General features: G+C 36.8%; 1 protein-coding gene across 5 annotated transcripts in view; it reads right to left on the minus strand.

Annotated features, from left to right (window-relative positions):
- APC (APC regulator of WNT signaling pathway) overlaps window positions 1-16,970 on the minus strand; it is a 90,819-nt gene that overhangs the window by 40,553 nt on the left and 33,296 nt on the right. For all 5 annotated transcript variants that reach the window (XM_039706385.1, XM_039706384.1, XM_039706382.1 and 2 more), the window contains one exon: window positions 707-791. In XM_039706385.1, coding sequence (XP_039562319.1) covers window positions 707-749 — 43 coding nt within the window. In that variant the 5' untranslated portion in view covers window positions 750-791. The remainder of the gene's footprint in view (window positions 1-706; window positions 792-16,970) is intronic.

Raw genomic sequence — 16,970 nt, forward strand, 5'->3', positions numbered from 1 at the left:
TCCTGGCAATCAGAACAGTAGCCTACAAAAGCCTGCCTGCCTCCTTCCCAGAGGACTTAAGAAATGGGCAGAGTTTTGCTTAAACATCATGTGAATTACCTTGTGGCCCACTTCCTAAAAATTTCTTTTCCAGAGATCCTGCAAATGTTTCACCATCATATAACAGATGACTACCGTGTTCATCACAGGAGTCTTAAACATAGACATCCCTATGAAATTTCTGGGTCAGTGGCAGGGATGATGGATGTATAGAGGGAGTTAGTGGTCTGAGCTTGCCGGCACTTCCCATACAATGGGATATACACATTCCAGCACTTGCTATAGGGAAGGGGCCATAAATTTGCAGAATGACAGAAACAATTCCAGTAATATGACATGGAGAAGGCAGGATATGCAAAGAAATTTAGGAAATTGGTGGAACTACACCAACATTAACTTCTTTTTCCTAAAGAAAGAAATGTGAGTTATATCAAACACAGTTCATATGACATTCTAGAGTTACAGTAGCAAAAGTATAAATGGAGACTTTTTTTCCCCCGCAAGATGTGTATTAAAATGTTTAGCAAAAATGTTTAGGGACTGAGACTATGCCTAATCACCAAGGTCAGCACTGAAAGGAAGACAAAAATGACTTTGAAAATTTTATCCCAAACTAGAAACAATAGACAAATAAATGAACCTACTTAAAATGTAATTCTAGATTTACCTTTAAGACGTTCCAGTAAGTCAATTTGTCCAGAAGATGCCATTGCCTCATCTTCAATGCTTCCTTGTAGCTGTTTCAGTACCTCCTATAAGAAATTAAGCTTAATTAAGAAATCCTTACAATAACAACACACAAGGTAAATACATCCTATCCTACCCTAAAGTGCACACTCATGTAACAGCTGCTGAGACACTGATGTAAATGGTATTTCATGTGAGCAAGTGATCAAGTGTCATAATTTTAATTGTGATCAGATATATTCTACAATGTCTACCTCAGCACTGTCATGCATAAACTTATCTGGCAGTTCAATCTATTGGATTATATGGAAGTTCTTCTCAAAGTGAACACCAGTTATTTTGAATTAAGAGATGGAAAAATGTAAGCACAGAGAAATCAGTCAGTCTTGTAAAAACAAATTTTGGATATGTAACTAACAGAAAAGTATCTCAACTAGAAGCAACCCCACGATTTGTTTTCTTTGAGGCCCTAGCAGCACTGTAAACCCACAAGAAGACTCATGTTATTCTTACTACAAATGCTATCATTACCATGCCTGGGAGCAAAAGATTAGGTTTCCTTCATGGCACCTATTATTACTACTTCTATTTCAAACACCATCAGGCCCACCAGAACGAGATGTAGATTGCTTTATGCAGCTGAAGCTTCAAATCCAAGAATACTGCCATGTGCTATTGAAACTGTGTATGCTGAAAATTATATAGCTGAAGGAACATAGTTCTGATGTACAAAAAAACCATAGTAAACAATGACTATTACACTAAAGGGGCCAGTAAGCCCCCAGGTCCTGAATGCTCAGTGGCCTAATTTAATGTAGAAAATTAAATGCAAGTTAGTGAACGTCTTTTCAATATCATCATGACAGACCCATCAATAGCAAGAACAAATAAAAAAGACTGGCTACAAGGCAAAAAGCGCTTACTGGAATTCAAAGTACCATTTTTCATACTGTGCCACAGAAAATATTTTTAGAAGAAGCAAGAGTCAGGAGATGAAATAAATTCTGAATAATGGAATTATTCAGTAATATTCTGTAATTTTCATACACAGACCCTGTACACAGTATTGTATTTTTTTTCCGATCTCAAAACTAATGAATTCTAGACAATTTAAAAATATGTCCATACCAAAGCTTTGCTCTTTTAAGAGTCTGGGTTTTGCAACTTACACAAAAGGTACCTTTTAAATGCATTTTTCTTTTTTTCAAGAGAAAAAAACCCTACGTAACATCTATGAAAAGTCAAGATTTTTTCAAAGCAGTGCAGCGATGAGCTTTTCTGTATCCAAAGTGTTGTTACTTGTAATTAAAAGAAATTAGTAAAATAAAAGGGATTTGAACCAGGGCAAATTTGGGAGATAACCCCCAAAGGGGCTTCTCTACAAAAGCAGACTCAATCGGCCCCTCCCCCCAACCAGTTCGGGAGAAAATATCTCCTTGGAGAAAAGTGGAAAGAAACCTGTTTATTAAACAATAGAACCCAAACAATATTAAATAATAAAACCTCTTGCAGCTCCAAAAGAGATGGCAAACTCAGAACAGTCCCCTCCCCGGGCTGCAGCTCAGCTCACTCAGTCTTTGATCAGTCTCTGGTGCTGGAAGCGCCATGGCCCAGGCCCGGCCAGGGGGCCACAGGTGGGGCTGCCGGTGCTTTTCTGGGTGTCCAGTCCAGAGCAGGCTTGAACAGGTCCAAGAAAAGGAAAAACCACAGTCCAGGGAACTTCTTTGCCTCAGCTAGCTAAAACTAACTAAAAGCAAAGGAGAGCTCTGTCCTGCTGTCTGTCCATCCACAGACAACAGCAACAGCCCAGGAGGAAGAATGTGGAGGAATGAGTGCAGTGTCTGAAAATGCTGCATGCTTCTTCTCTCCCCCCTTTTATCTCAGGAACAAGTCTTAAAGGTGTGTCCTGGCTTGTAAAATAAGCATGTATTCTTTTTTGCCATCTGTTGGGGGTTAGGCAGTTTTTCTTATCTCTTTCAAGAACAATGACACTGCCAGGAAGATAATCTCCTGCTAATGGGCTATTGAATTACTCACTGTGGCTGGTAAGATTAGTTACATCATCCCATTGGGAGATGCTCCACCCAGAGGGAGGAGCCAAGCATCCCTGCCACCATAAAACAAGCATTTCTGAGACCACAGACAGCCTTCTTCGCTGGATTTCCGAGAGGAATCAGGAACCGAGGCCCAGCTGCTCCTTCGCCGCATTTTCGGAAGGGATCTACACCCTTCTGCAGATCGCCGCTCCAGGAGGAGCAGCCACCATTTGGCTGGACTGCTATCAGCACCCTGACTTCTCAGGGTGTCAGGGTTTTTCTCACTCTGCCAGTGGTTTTTTCACTTGTGCTAAATTACATTGTTATTTCATTTTTTTCTTCCTAGTAAAGAACTGTTATTCCCGTTCCCATATCTTTGCCTGAGAGCCCTTTTTAATTCTGAAGTTGTGATAATTTGGAGGGAGGGGGTTTACCTTCTCCATTTCACAGGAGGCTTTTGCCTTCCTTCACAGGCTCCTGTCTTTTCAAACCAAGACAAGGTGTAAACTAATTATTCAGTATAAACAGAACAGACAACTGGGGATAAAAGCATCATATAGTCAACCCAGGACAGTATAGAACTGTGCAGAGTTCTGGGGAAATAATCTCAAGCCCTAGACTCAGACCAAATGGTAGCAGCCCAGGTGCTGCAGCCTTTGCCATGCTGCTCTGGGAAGAATAATTCTGGAGTACAGACACCCAAGTTTCCAGTTTACTGATGCAGTCAAGGTGCTTGTCCATGTTCATGTCTTAGTTTGGACCAGTTTGATGCCAGACTTCCATCCTCCCACACCATCTGTACCTGCATTCCCATCACAGATATCTTGGAGCATGAACCAAATTCCTTTTGGAATAAGCCAGCAGTTACATCCAGGACTGCTAGTGGGCATTCACTCCATGGCACCAGGCTGTAGCTAGTCCAGACAAAATACCCTGCAATATAGATTGAATGTGTGCTGGGTCCTCAACACAATTCACCTACAAAATTGCTCCTACTGCACTGCCTTTAGGATCAAGCCTGGGATTATAAAATCCGTACTCTTGGAGAGATATCTTCCCTGTGCTTTTAAGTATGTTTAAGGGCAACCTCTTCAGCTATATGGCCCAGCCATCTCTATACATAACGTCTGCCCTGTCAGCAAAGGCGGACAAACAACTGATGTGGTGTTTTTCAAAGAAGGAGTCCTGCACTGTGTGATGTAAGAGCGGATCTGCAGACAGCAGTCTTTGCTTAAAGTCTAAAAGGGCAGTATGGGTATGTGAAATGGTCTTGAGAGTATTTTGCACTCTTGTTGGAAACCTGTCAACTCAGATAAATTTAGAAATAATGAATGAATCATTTTTCTCTGAAAACAGCACTGTTTTACAAGGGAGAAGCCTAAAATCCCACATCTCCTTCCATTCCCTTTTTAGAAGCCTCTCTCTCACATGTGTAGCACATCTGCTGTTTCAGCACGTTCAGCATACTTCCCTATGTAATGAGTCTTCCTGCTCTAAGATACAATATGAGAAGCTAAATGGAACTACCATGAGCTTTTCCTGCCCTACCAAATTACATGACTGAGGTGTCCAGGCAACAAGGGACTGCTCTCTTCTAAATACTGGCAACAGTTGAACACTAGCACACTGGGTCACCTTGCTCAAATTTTCTGTTTCAATTCATTACTTAAGTTTTAATTTATAGTTTTTGTATCATCCCCTTTTTCCTCCAACAGTACATGCATTTTTCTCAAGTTAGCTTTTCTGCATTTTTCTACATTTCTTTTCTATAGTGCTATTGCTAAGGCAAAAATGCGACTATGCCATTATGAGGCTGTGATATCAACTTCAAATTCCATCACAGTACACTTCAAAAGCTAAACTGGCCATTCAATAGGCAGTTAAAGGAGACAAAAGTTAGAAAAGGAGAGAAGGAGATGCAGCCCCTGGGACAGGTACTGGTGGAAAATGAGGCTGCGTGTTAAAATGACAAGTCAGGGAATTTGCAATTTTACTTGAACAAGGAACACAGAAGTTGTCTGCAATAATCCTTCTGGAGGAAACATGGCAAGTTACCTGTTACTGTGCTAATGAAAACTTTAATTTATTCACTATTTATAATCTAAGATTCAACACTAATGCTGTTTACATGCATACAGTGCTTTGAAACAGTATTTTTCCATTATAATTTTATACTACATTTGACATCACGTTTGCTAAAGCATAAAATAGTCTCCAAGATTCAATTCGTATCTGTTTAGTTATGCAGATTTCAGTAAGTATTTTAGTAGTGGTTTACAGCATTCTTCTAAGCAAAATCTTTACTGGCTTAGCAGTGACTTACTGAAAAAATACAGAAATGCAAATCTGTAAGAAAAGGATGCCAGTTTTTCGCAGCCTTTTTTACAGCCTTTTTTGTTTTAAAGAATGCAAGTCAAATTATTTTAATGGTCACTTAAGTATAACCTAGTTTATCTTGTGCTGTTCAGAAGTACAAAAGAATGTTTTTGGAAATGGAGCAGGCCCTATGACTCATCATCATTTAAAAGGGTTTCTGTCTTCACAGTCTCTGGACTGTAAAGTACTGAAACATTGTCTATTTTTTGTCTGGTTGGTTGGGTTTTTTTGTTTGGAATATAATAATGGGTTTTGTCTATGAATATAATCCTGACGTAAAACCCACTTTATGAATAACTAAATAAAAGAGATCAGATCAGTCAGCATAACTGTGGTAAATAAAAGCAACTTAACTAACAGTAGATGCACCTAAGTAGTAAGGTGGATGCAGCTAAGTGGTAAGGGTTCTTGTAAATAACATGATTTAAGGGCTGTGAATTTACTCAAGCTGCTAATAAGGAAAGGAATCACAGAGGAATAATGCTTACAATGGCTGATTTAAAATTCCAAGGAGTTAAGACTTAAAGTGTATTGAATTCTTGGGAGCTGTAAGTATAAATATTAATACCTAGGAATATTTAAAATATGGTATATATAAAAATAAATTTTGATTACATTTCAGATATGTTTGGTCTTCTGTAAAGACTATTCTCTCCCCGCCCAGCCCTTAAACATTAACATCTATTACTTGTATTCACTTTTGTCATAACTATGTGGATTTAGTGAACGACAAAATCTAAGAAAATCACCATGAAAATTAAATCTATGAAACTCTCGGATGCAGCACACCAGATATACTCACAGGCCAGTTATATTGGTTACCACTGTATTTACAACATTTGAATATAAAACCAGGTTTAATTACACAAATACAGAAAGTGTTCACAATTTCAGAGAGCAATCAAATATCTATTAGCGGCATACAGGATGGGAATATGCATAATGAATGAATAAAAAATCATGGTTAACCAAATCAAGCATTATTTTTAAATTACAGTATTTCTGACAGCACTGGTATGCATCTTTTTAACCTGGTATGTTGAAAATGTAACATAAAATTTCTAAATTGAAATTAATTTTGACCTCCAGTGGAGCTGAGTGTTGTTTCAGTTACTATTTAGAAGAGCAGAAAAAAAGGTAACATATACTAAAAGAATATCACTCAAATTCCTCAAAACCATTAAATGTCAGAACCATGGTGGGGTGAGGGTAGACATCAGAATACTTTTTTTTTTAGACCAGTGGAAATTTAAGCTTAAGGTCTTACATGACATGTCATAAATACATGAACTTGACAGTGCATCATTTCTGTCACATATGGGAGAACATTTACAGGGGCTGAGGGAGCGCTTGGAAGGAGCTCTTTGCTCCTACACATTTTGGTGAATTATGCTGCTGCTTAATCAGGCTTGCTGGGAGCCCTTCTAGCCCTTCAAGTGCACCAAACTGCTCAGGCTGCTCAACCCTGTAACCAGGTCCAAATGATAACACCACCAATGACAGCACTGCTCACTGAGGTGGAACACTGGAGCAACTCAACTTTCAACCTTGCAGAAAGAAGAATGCGTTTCTTATGTGAAATGATGTTGTTCGTTTTAATTTCCAACAATGTCATTTTCTAAATGGAAAGTATTCACCCAGTGCCACCATGCTCAGGAGCTGTCACTTGCTGTAACCACTTACAGAAGACGGCACCAAGTTTTTAGTGAAAGTACACTGTCAGGTCAAGTAAAGTCGTCTGATTTTATACTCAGAGGGTTGTCTAAAGTAATGGCATTAACTATATATATCATCAGCTTAATTCTACTTAAATTCTAAAAAGAAAAGTAAACAAATATTTTCTTTAATTTCTCAGCCAATTTGGATCCTGGTAGAAACTTAAGAATTGTAAAGCTGTAAAAATATTTCTTACTGTAAAATCATAAAAAGACAGACCCCCAACAATATAATGCTATTACTGCTTTTTTGCAGATTAAATAAATTCACATTTTAAATATCTGTGTTTTTTAGAATGCTGAATGACTTTTATAACCACATTTTTAGTTCATGTGAGCCTAAAAAAATACCAGACTGCATTAGATGCACAATCACTGAATTCCCAGAATTCATCACTTGATACAACTTGTAAGAATAAATTCTGCTTATGACAGTTTCTTCCATTAACATGTTAGAACTTATTGAATGATCAATACACATAATTATTTTCAAAATTACTTCTATTTTGGAGGATCTAACCATTGTGCTATCTCCTGCAGTATCTATCATTCTTATCAGTGTTTTAATTCCCTGTGTCACTATCCTGATGTGACAGTCTCCTTCATGCACCTTCAGAACAACATCACCTCTTCCCTCCTGAAAGGAATGAGTGTGTGGGATACAAAAAGCCACAAAAACCATTCTGTAGATGCAAAATCCAACTAAGAGCAAGTGCAATAATTTGAGAATGAAGATGCAGGTTCTCAGTAGGGGAAAAAAAAAATCGTAAGAATATACAATGTTTCCTGTGATTACTGCTTTCCACTGCAAGACTTCAAAAGCTCAAATGCTTACATGCTGGGTAAGGATGTGTTGAAATTATATGAAAACCAGGCAGATATGAAAAGGAAAATACTGGGTAAATTCACACAGCACAAGTTACAGAAGCTGAGAATATGCCACCTATTTCACAAATATTAACAAAGGCAAGGAAAGCTACTGCTGAATCAATCAATCCCTTTTCTCCGTATTTGTTCACCAAACAATGTATCTGCTAAAAAAAAAAAAATAGAAACAAACATAATTTCACTCCCAACCAGACAAGACCAACTATTTAAATCTACAGTAAGGCTATTCATTCAGGAAGTTAAAAACAGCAAATATGAAAAAATCTGAAAGCTAGCATGGCTACTCAAAGAACAAAACTAGGTAACACCATATTCTGTCTATTTTTATCACACTTATTGTGCAGAATAGGATGAATTCAAAGCCAAAAGAAGCTCACACTGACAGCAGGGACATATGTGCATGTGCTGTGCAAGTGCCTGCGTAGCCAACCCTTTAGAAGGGACCTAAAGGGTTTCATTTTTAGAGTGTGAGATACTCTTATGTTACCAATGTTCTCCCTTAATAAGCAGATAAAATGTTAAATTTCTACATCTAGGTGATTCACAGCTAATGTACTCATTTTTTAAAAGCTGTATTATTTCAAAAGACAAAACAAAATTCAGTTACCCTGAAAGCAAAGTGTTTTGTTAGCTTGTCCTGAGTGCATTTGGATTTTGAGCACTGTCTGTTCAGTGCTGTCTGAGGTGTGTAACTCCTAATTCTCACTTATTTCTCCCCTACTAGCTTGGCTGTCCAAAGACAGTGTTTCTGATGGGGAGTCCAATTTCCAGAAAGTATGTGACCCACTCATAATGAGACCACAGTCATTTTAAGAGACAGTTTAGCTAAGAAATCCTGCTGACAGTAGAAGATGGGAGTTTTAGTTTACTTTTAATAATGTGAAAAATGAAAAATCAGTTTCCAGTAAAAAATGTTCAATTCTTCCTGTAGACTAAATTTCTATAAAGGAGTAACTTTCAAGAGAAATACTTCACTCATTACACAACACTATATGCCTGAAAATATGGATTTAAAAATTTCCTTTGCAGAAGTAAATTAGAAAATAACACTATGTTATACAAATATATATTTTCATCCATCCTGTGAGCATAGAGCACACTGACTTTGGAAAGTGTTTTTGTAGAATAGGTAAAATTGTATTATAGGATATATGGACCAAGTCGCAAAATTAGGATGGCATCATCTGCCTAAAAACTGTAATTTCCTTAATATTTCAATCTGCAAACCCAAATAAAATGCCTTTATTTGTTTTTACGGTTTTTGTTTGTTCTGGGGTTTTATGTCAAAAAATGAGAAGGAGTAAAAATAAACTCAGTTGTGCAAATTACTAAGGGTTTTTTTTGTAGTTTACCTCAAACAGAAAGTTTGTTATTGCTACAAGCAAAGAACAGATCTGGTGGTCAAATTCACTGCAACTGATACAAAGATGAATTACACATGAATTGTATTCATTTATGCTTTTAATTTATTGATTACCTCATATAGCTTCCTTCTCAAAAGCAGGAAACTTATTACACAAACTCCTCACTTGTTACTCCATCTTTAGCTGCTCTTCAAAGCATTTTCAAATCCTTCTGCATTTCCCTTTATTGCTGGCTGGAATTTATGTTTCTGCTTAATGCTCTTCAAAATGGAACAACAAAATCCAGTGAAGTATCAGAGAAATTAAGGCAAAGCACCTCCTGTGTGCCAGACAGAGGAGAGATCAAAACATGCTTTAAAAGAACTGTTTAGAGAAGAAAAACAAGCTCTGCTAAGACAGCAGAGCCTGCGCTACCATATAAACAACTCCTAAGAGCCATGAGTACAAAAGTGCTAAAAAACCTCAAACCCCTTAACTTTGGCCACGTCAGCCAGAATGCTGAAAAATCAGACAAAATGAAGTTGACTCATTAGAGTTGGCTAGAAGTTGTAAGGAAACAATGCCAGGACAAGGGCAGACTCAACACAGGCACCACTTTCTGCGGTACACTGCTTGCATAGCAATAAGCAAATGAAGAGTGTGCTAGAAGGCTCTCATCACGTGGTGACACACAGGCTAATTAAGGAAGGAAAAATTATGTTCAACTGCTTCAAGTGGGAAGAAAAAACAGAAGTTTCTTTCACTACAGTCTGTATCCAGGTAAACCAGGATTCTTCTCCAAGGAGCAGTAAGCCAGGCATGCACAGAGAGACCTAGGATGATGGGAAACAAATAACACAACTGAAGGATGTAGTAGAAGTGGTAACATGACTGCAAACTCACAGCAGCATAGTACTGATATTACAGGATGATAACAGAATCACTGAATCACTCAGGATGGGAAAAATCTTCAAGATCAGCCATTAAAGCCACCATTGAGTTAGTCCTACATGAAACCATGTCCCTGAGTGCCACATCTACACATCCTTTAAATACATCCAGAGATGGCAACTCCACCCACAGCCCTTGGCAGAGTGTTCCTGGGTTTGCAAACTCCTTCAGTGAAGAAATTTTCCATAACATTCCCAGTACAACTTGAGCCCATTTCCTCCTAGCCTGCTGCTTATTACTTGGGAGAAGGGACCTACCCCCAGCTCACCAACAACCTCCTGTCAGGAAGTTGTATAGAAAAGAAGGTCCCCCATGAGCCTCATTTTCTCAGGCTGAGCCTCCCCAGATTCCTCAGCTGCTCCTCATATGATTTGTGCTCTAGACAAGAATCAAGAGCAAACACCATCCTTAACACTGAGAGAGACCAAACATCATTCCAAACCAACCCCCTTCTCCAACAGCAGGAACCTTGTGAGGATACATGAACACAACCTACTGTTCATTTCTCTTGAATGTCCTCTCCTCAGATTCCCTCTGGCCTTCACTTGGAGACTTCCTAAAACCTCATCTCCAGAGGTTCTACCACCCATGGCAAACACATGATGAAAAACAATCTTTGTTTTGTTTGTTTTCCACTGTCTAGCTCACATTGTTACTTGATACCCTTACATCTAGTATTTAGGAAAACTACTAATTCCCTAATAACTCTCCCTATGACAAAATCTTTTATTAGAGCTCAACATCCATCCCATCCCTCTCCTTTTTCTGTGTCTTCACCTGAAAAGTCCCATTTTATTAAATCATGTCACTTCAGGAAGATTTTCAGATCACTTGATTTTTCTGGCACGTAATATGATGAATTCTATTAGGTCATCTATGAGGAGGTTCATCAGAACAGAACATAATACTCATCTTCTGGATCAGCATGTATTCATCCTGGCACAATAATAATTGTTCTGTTTCCCTACTTATGCCCAGTAATTCCCAATTATCAGATCAACTTTGTGGATCCAAACTAAGCACTGACTGGACACTACATGAAAAAGCCCTTTTATTTTTCAGGTATTTAAAGTACCTCCAATATCTCAACAGTATGCTGTTGCCATATTAATTCAGTCCTCATGGTGTACATAAAGTTAAGGCTCTTTTCTAGAAGCTCTTTTCATGATTCTTCTATGCTTCTGCCATGGAATTTTATTTGCCATGTATTCAATCCACTTACTCAACACCAGAAGCTGAGTAAGTTGAACAGTTGCAACTGTTCACACTCCTGTGTTCATTTTTACCACGATGAAAACCATCAGTCAAACTCTTCTATCTCACTCTTTTTTCCACATGACTTAAGACTATGTTGAAAAGAAATACAGGTAATGGCAGAAATCTCACTAAGATACTACTGTATTTCTAAAGCAAAAAGAAAAAGACTATTTATTCTGCACTTCATTTTCAGGAACCTTAAAATTCCAGACAGGGCTACTGAGATGTTCTCAGCATAGTTGGGAATACCCTCAAGTTCTCGGTAACCAGTTGCTGTGGCGATATCACAACACTGGTTTTGGTCCAAGAAGCAATTATAATCCACTATGTTATATCTGACTTGATCTCTTAGCAGAAATAACAACATACCAAATAACTAGATCGGAAATCAGATTCTGGAATCCAGTTCTGGAAACAATACTAATGTTCTTATGTGCGACAGAATACACAAAAAATGTATATTGTACTACATTCAGGATCCAAATAAAACATCTCAGGTTATACAGCAGTTTAGTTACTACATGTAGCCTACTCACTAACAACAATTCCAGACCAAATTTATCCATTTTAACATAGTTTAACATTCTCATCTGAATGGTTTGTTTTCATAGCTTAATGTAATTTTTCAGTTGTATTTTTCTGTATATGCCTTGGCAAAACATTTCAGTGTATGCAATGCCAACCAAATGAAGATAAAACGAAAAAAGGAAAAGGGAGGATGCAGCTAAAAACACTCTCCCTTTGCACAGGGATGGAAAAGTGATGTTATTGGACACAGTAAGTATTTCCAGCAAAATGTGTAATTTCTAGTATCTTTGAAGAAAAACTGTTGCTAGATTTCTGAAGATGCTATTGCAAACCTGAACATCTCTCAAATGTATTCATCTACTTGAGGAAGTACACACACAGACAGATGGAAACTGCATGTGCATATAGCACACAACAATATGTTAAGCAGTGTGTATTAGAGGTCTCTGTGAATATGCTGGGCTTCAAATTCTAATTTGCAAGCACACAGCTTACCACACTACAGTGAACCAAAAATTGCTGTGACAATTAGAATATCACCTGCAGCACCTTCTATGCTTTATGATAAGGATCAATAAACACTGATGATCAGAGACAGCTGATCAGAACAAAACAGGTTTTCAAGATTAAATATCAAGAAGTGATGGCTATGCAGACAGTAAGGCCACCAAGTGTGGTTTGTCAATTTAAAAGAAAATGGGATCACCTGCTTACCTGATCAGGGAAACATCTCATAACAGCAGTTACTCATTCCTCAAGAGAGAATGGCCCAGTAGATATTTACAAGGAAATCTTCAATTTCGTCAAGGGGCATAATGCATACAAATAGCATCTGAAATCTTACTCCTAAAAATGGGTGTGATTAAGCCACGAGTATGCCTGATCAGTAAAGGATCAGCACTTTGAAACTTTTTCTTTTAACTCTTATGACTTAAGAGATCACAAAGAGCAGCTTCCATGTCAAAACCAGTACAAGACAATTAAGCTAGATTCTAGAACATTCACCTTCTCTTTTTTATAAACAAACATTGGCTAATAAGGTCCAATCTGCAGTCACCACATTTTCCAGAGTCACTCTTCTTAAAATGAGACAAACAAGCTACTGTAGCTGCTAAATTGCAAACTTGCTGGTCAATCTGCTCTTCCTGATAACAATGATCAGGATAAAGATAATATTTTGTAAATTCGTTATTTCCAATAGGCATAAAAATATGTAATGGGAAGCTGAATTTTCAGATAAAATGCAACTAAATCATATTTAGACATAAAAGTACACTGTCATTCTTATATAATATAAGCTTTCTCACAATTATTTCAAAGCCATCATGTCAGAAGATGAAAACCAGGCCCCATGGCATCTTCTTTAGCATTGTTTTTACCTTTAAATCTGCAAATTTGAGTATTAATTCATCAACATCCTAAAGTTTGCAAAACACTGAAATAAATATGGGATATTGTAATCTAGAGACTTAATATTCTTTTCACTACCACATTAAATTACTGTAGCTTAATATTTTACAAATACATCCAAAATAAAAACCCTCAAAATAAAATATCTTCATTCTTGCTTTTTTTATTTAGTGAAAATATATCTGAATCCAACATAACAGCATTGCAAGTTTTATTGCCCAGTTAGCTTATTAGCAGAAGAAACTCACAAACACCATCAATTTAAAAAATAAATCACTCTCTGGATCTGCAATGGACATGATAGTAATGAACTCTCCAGGACTTTGTCCTTTAAACATTAATTCCTTCAAACACACAATTAAATAAAATTTAAAAAAAACACAGAAAATTATTACAACTAAAATGCTTATATTAAGCAAATTATCTGCCTAAACATCACCCTCCACAACACATGAACGAACAGCTCATGATTTTCTGAAAAGATTTTAACCACTACTCTGTTTCTTTATGGTGTATATTTATCTGGTTAGAGCACTTCTCAAAAAAAAAAATCAACAAATTTGATCACTTCTAGCAACAGTCTTATTATTTTATTTTTGATACATGTGGACACAATACAGAAGACACTGAATAAACTGAGAAGCCATATGTAAAATAAAATTTTAAGTGCACTATATAAAAACAAAAGAGACAATGTTTTGCTCACAGAGCATCACATCTACTAAAAATGGCTTTCTTACACATGATATCATGAATTACTGGTTTACTATAAAATCAGAGCATTCAAACATTGAGTGTGGAAATCAAGCATGACGTCACTCTTATGCAAGTTCTGGAGGTTAAGGTGAACATACCAGCTGCTCTCCAGTTTTTATATGGGGAAAAATGCTGATATTAATTAGCTACAACATTACAAATAAATAAATAAATAAACAAACAAACAAATTCTATCCTTAAAGAGAAAAATACTAGTCTTCTAAAAGAACCAGGCAGGAAAGTCTCACAAAAAGTCTTTTGCGAATGTGGGAGAAATGTAGGCATATACACAAAGTAGCACTGCTGACATTGGATTACCTCTTGTCTCTCCATGAATTTTACAAGTTTTGAATTCAGACAAAACTGCTTATATTTTTCTAAATTTGTCCATAGTCTATGTTTTATGCAGTTACTGTTACATGTAGATACTGACACCACTTTATTTATAGGCCAACATTGTTATTTCACTGACCATCAAACAGGGTATTTGTTGATTTAGAGAGAACACTTTATCATACCAAACTGCTGTATTTCATCTGACAGTAAGCCAATAAAAACAACTGAATTTCCCAAGTTAGTCATAATACTCTGAGGGATTTCTTTTGTTTGAACAGTTAATCCCTAGGGCAACACAAATTAAAAAATGAAGTGGCGATTGTTTTACTGATCATTTTGCCCCCCCCGCCCCCCCCCTTATATTTCTCTTTGTTTACCCATCATGTTGTTTTCTGGTCAGCAAATTGAGTTTTCACTTTTAAATAAGAGCTTTAGCTTTAAAAAGGAAGTATTCAGAGATAGTTCTTATATAGGTCAGTAGTAGTTTAAAATAAATACATGTGCAAGATGAGCTCATGTTAAGCTTTTAATTCCCATATGATTACCTTACAATTTTGAAATGAAGGGATTATAAAGATGGGACACACTTACACAATGTTTTAACACTTACTTCCAAAATCAAATTCTTTAAGTATTGTCTTTAAAATGCCCTTCCTAACTACTGCCATTCGCAATTGATTAAAGAATGTAAGGAAATGAGGAGACAAAAAAAGCAGCAGTCCAAAGCACTATGAGATGTCCCTGCATTGGGCCAGACAAAAATTGCAGACATTTCCCAAGTATGTGGCCTGTAACTCAGAGGAAAAAAAATAAATTCAGATTGCAAGAACAGGGATGTTTGCCATGGAGCCACAGCTTGTCATCCCCACTGCTGCTCCCTGGCTAATATCTGGGCTTTCACTTGGTAGGATGGGTTACAAGGGCTCTGTGACACTCCTGTGCTCCAAAAGGATAATTGTTTCCAAGACATTAGGGAAATTTTTTGACTGTATATATGGTAGCCAAATGGCTTTCAATCATGACTGCTCTCGCTCTGCTAATGACTTTGCCTGTAGTTATCCCTAATTATGGCACTGGAACTGTACAAACCATGTAGTTTCTTTCAGTGCAAAAAAAGTCAACCCATACTTTCTCCAAAAGCCTGCAAAACTAAAATTATGTTCCAATTTAAGAGAATCCTGCAGTGATCCCATCAAACCTCCCCCACCTGCTCCAATCTGACCCCAAGATCATTCCCACACCATCCTTCAAGTTCGAGTCAAATCAAAACCATGTTGTGAACCTTTATAAAGAAAAGGGTCTGAAACAAACAGGGGAAAGAAACTTCATAGTTCAAGTACAGGATCAAATACACCTGAGGAATGAACCCCTGATTTCCTAATAGAACATGGTTAAAAAAGAAAAAGTTAATCTGAACAACCTCTTCTCCACCCATCCCCCAAAATGAGAAGAAACTTACTAAGTTAGTTACTTTTGTTAGAGGTTTTTTTGTGTTACATTCCTTAGATCTAGAAAGGAACTTTGAGAGAGAATAAAATGAGATCTCTACTCTGCATATGTTCATAAACACAGAGGAGTGTAATAGAGCCAGTTTGTTTGGTGGTCTGCAAGATTTAATGTAAGAACATAAAGCCATTCCATATCCCAAATTAATGCCCTAGAGACCAGCTTGTACAGCTGGACTGGTTTTAGGTCACTGGAAATTTAATTATCTGCAGGAAAGCTACAAAAACCTCAAGCAGACAACCAAAAACCAAAACACCTGTATGTGAAGAAGAAGAGGAAAAAAAGACATTTTTACTCTTTTTTTTGTAGAACTAGCAGAAAGATCATTTGTCGTGTTCTTCCCTTCCTGAATTTAGACTGCAATGACAGGGAGTGGAAGGGAGTTACTAATAAATTTACTGTAATGTTATCTTAAGAAAAATAATATAAATGACAGAACTAGTTTTCAGACATGTAACTCAGTAAATGAACATTTTTTCTGCAGCTGTCAATGACAACCATTTCAAGTAGCTGGTATAAAGGTTAATATAATATAATATAATATAATATAATATAATATAATATAATATAATATAATATAATATAATATAATATAATATAATATAATATAATATAATAGGTATAATTTCCTTTTAATTTAGGTAGCAAAGCCATTTTCATTTTACACTGCAATGCAAGGATTAAATGTATCTGAAATATCAATGCTTTTTTGAAGTGTTGTAACTAGTGTGTCAGAAAGGGGAATTTTACTTCTTACAGTACATTTTTCTTCTTACAGTCTATATGCTGGAGGAGAAGAAAATCGAGTTCAAATATTTTAAGTTGCTATATTACTCAAATTAACATATTTTAAAAATTAAACATTGGTTGTAAATGAACAGTAAGTCTGTCATAAGAAGATCGGGAAGCAAGGAGATGGAGAAAAAAAGTATTCTTTAATATTTAGAATATGCCTACCCTATACAGGAGTATACACAGAAATACCAACAATTTCTGAGCCCTTCTAACTGAGCTACCAAAAGCAGACTGGTGTTGCTGGCTGCTAGCAAAAAGCAGCAGGATTTGTCAGCTTAGGAAGAATACTGCATTAATGTATCTAATGCTTCCAAAATTCTACCTTGTTCAGTATCATGGATCACACA

This window comes from Passer montanus, unplaced genomic scaffold (assembly GCF_014805655.1).
Source record: "Passer montanus isolate IOZ18808 unplaced genomic scaffold, ASM1480565v1 scaffold190, whole genome shotgun sequence".
Taxonomy (NCBI): domain Eukaryota; kingdom Metazoa; phylum Chordata; class Aves; order Passeriformes; family Passeridae; genus Passer; species Passer montanus.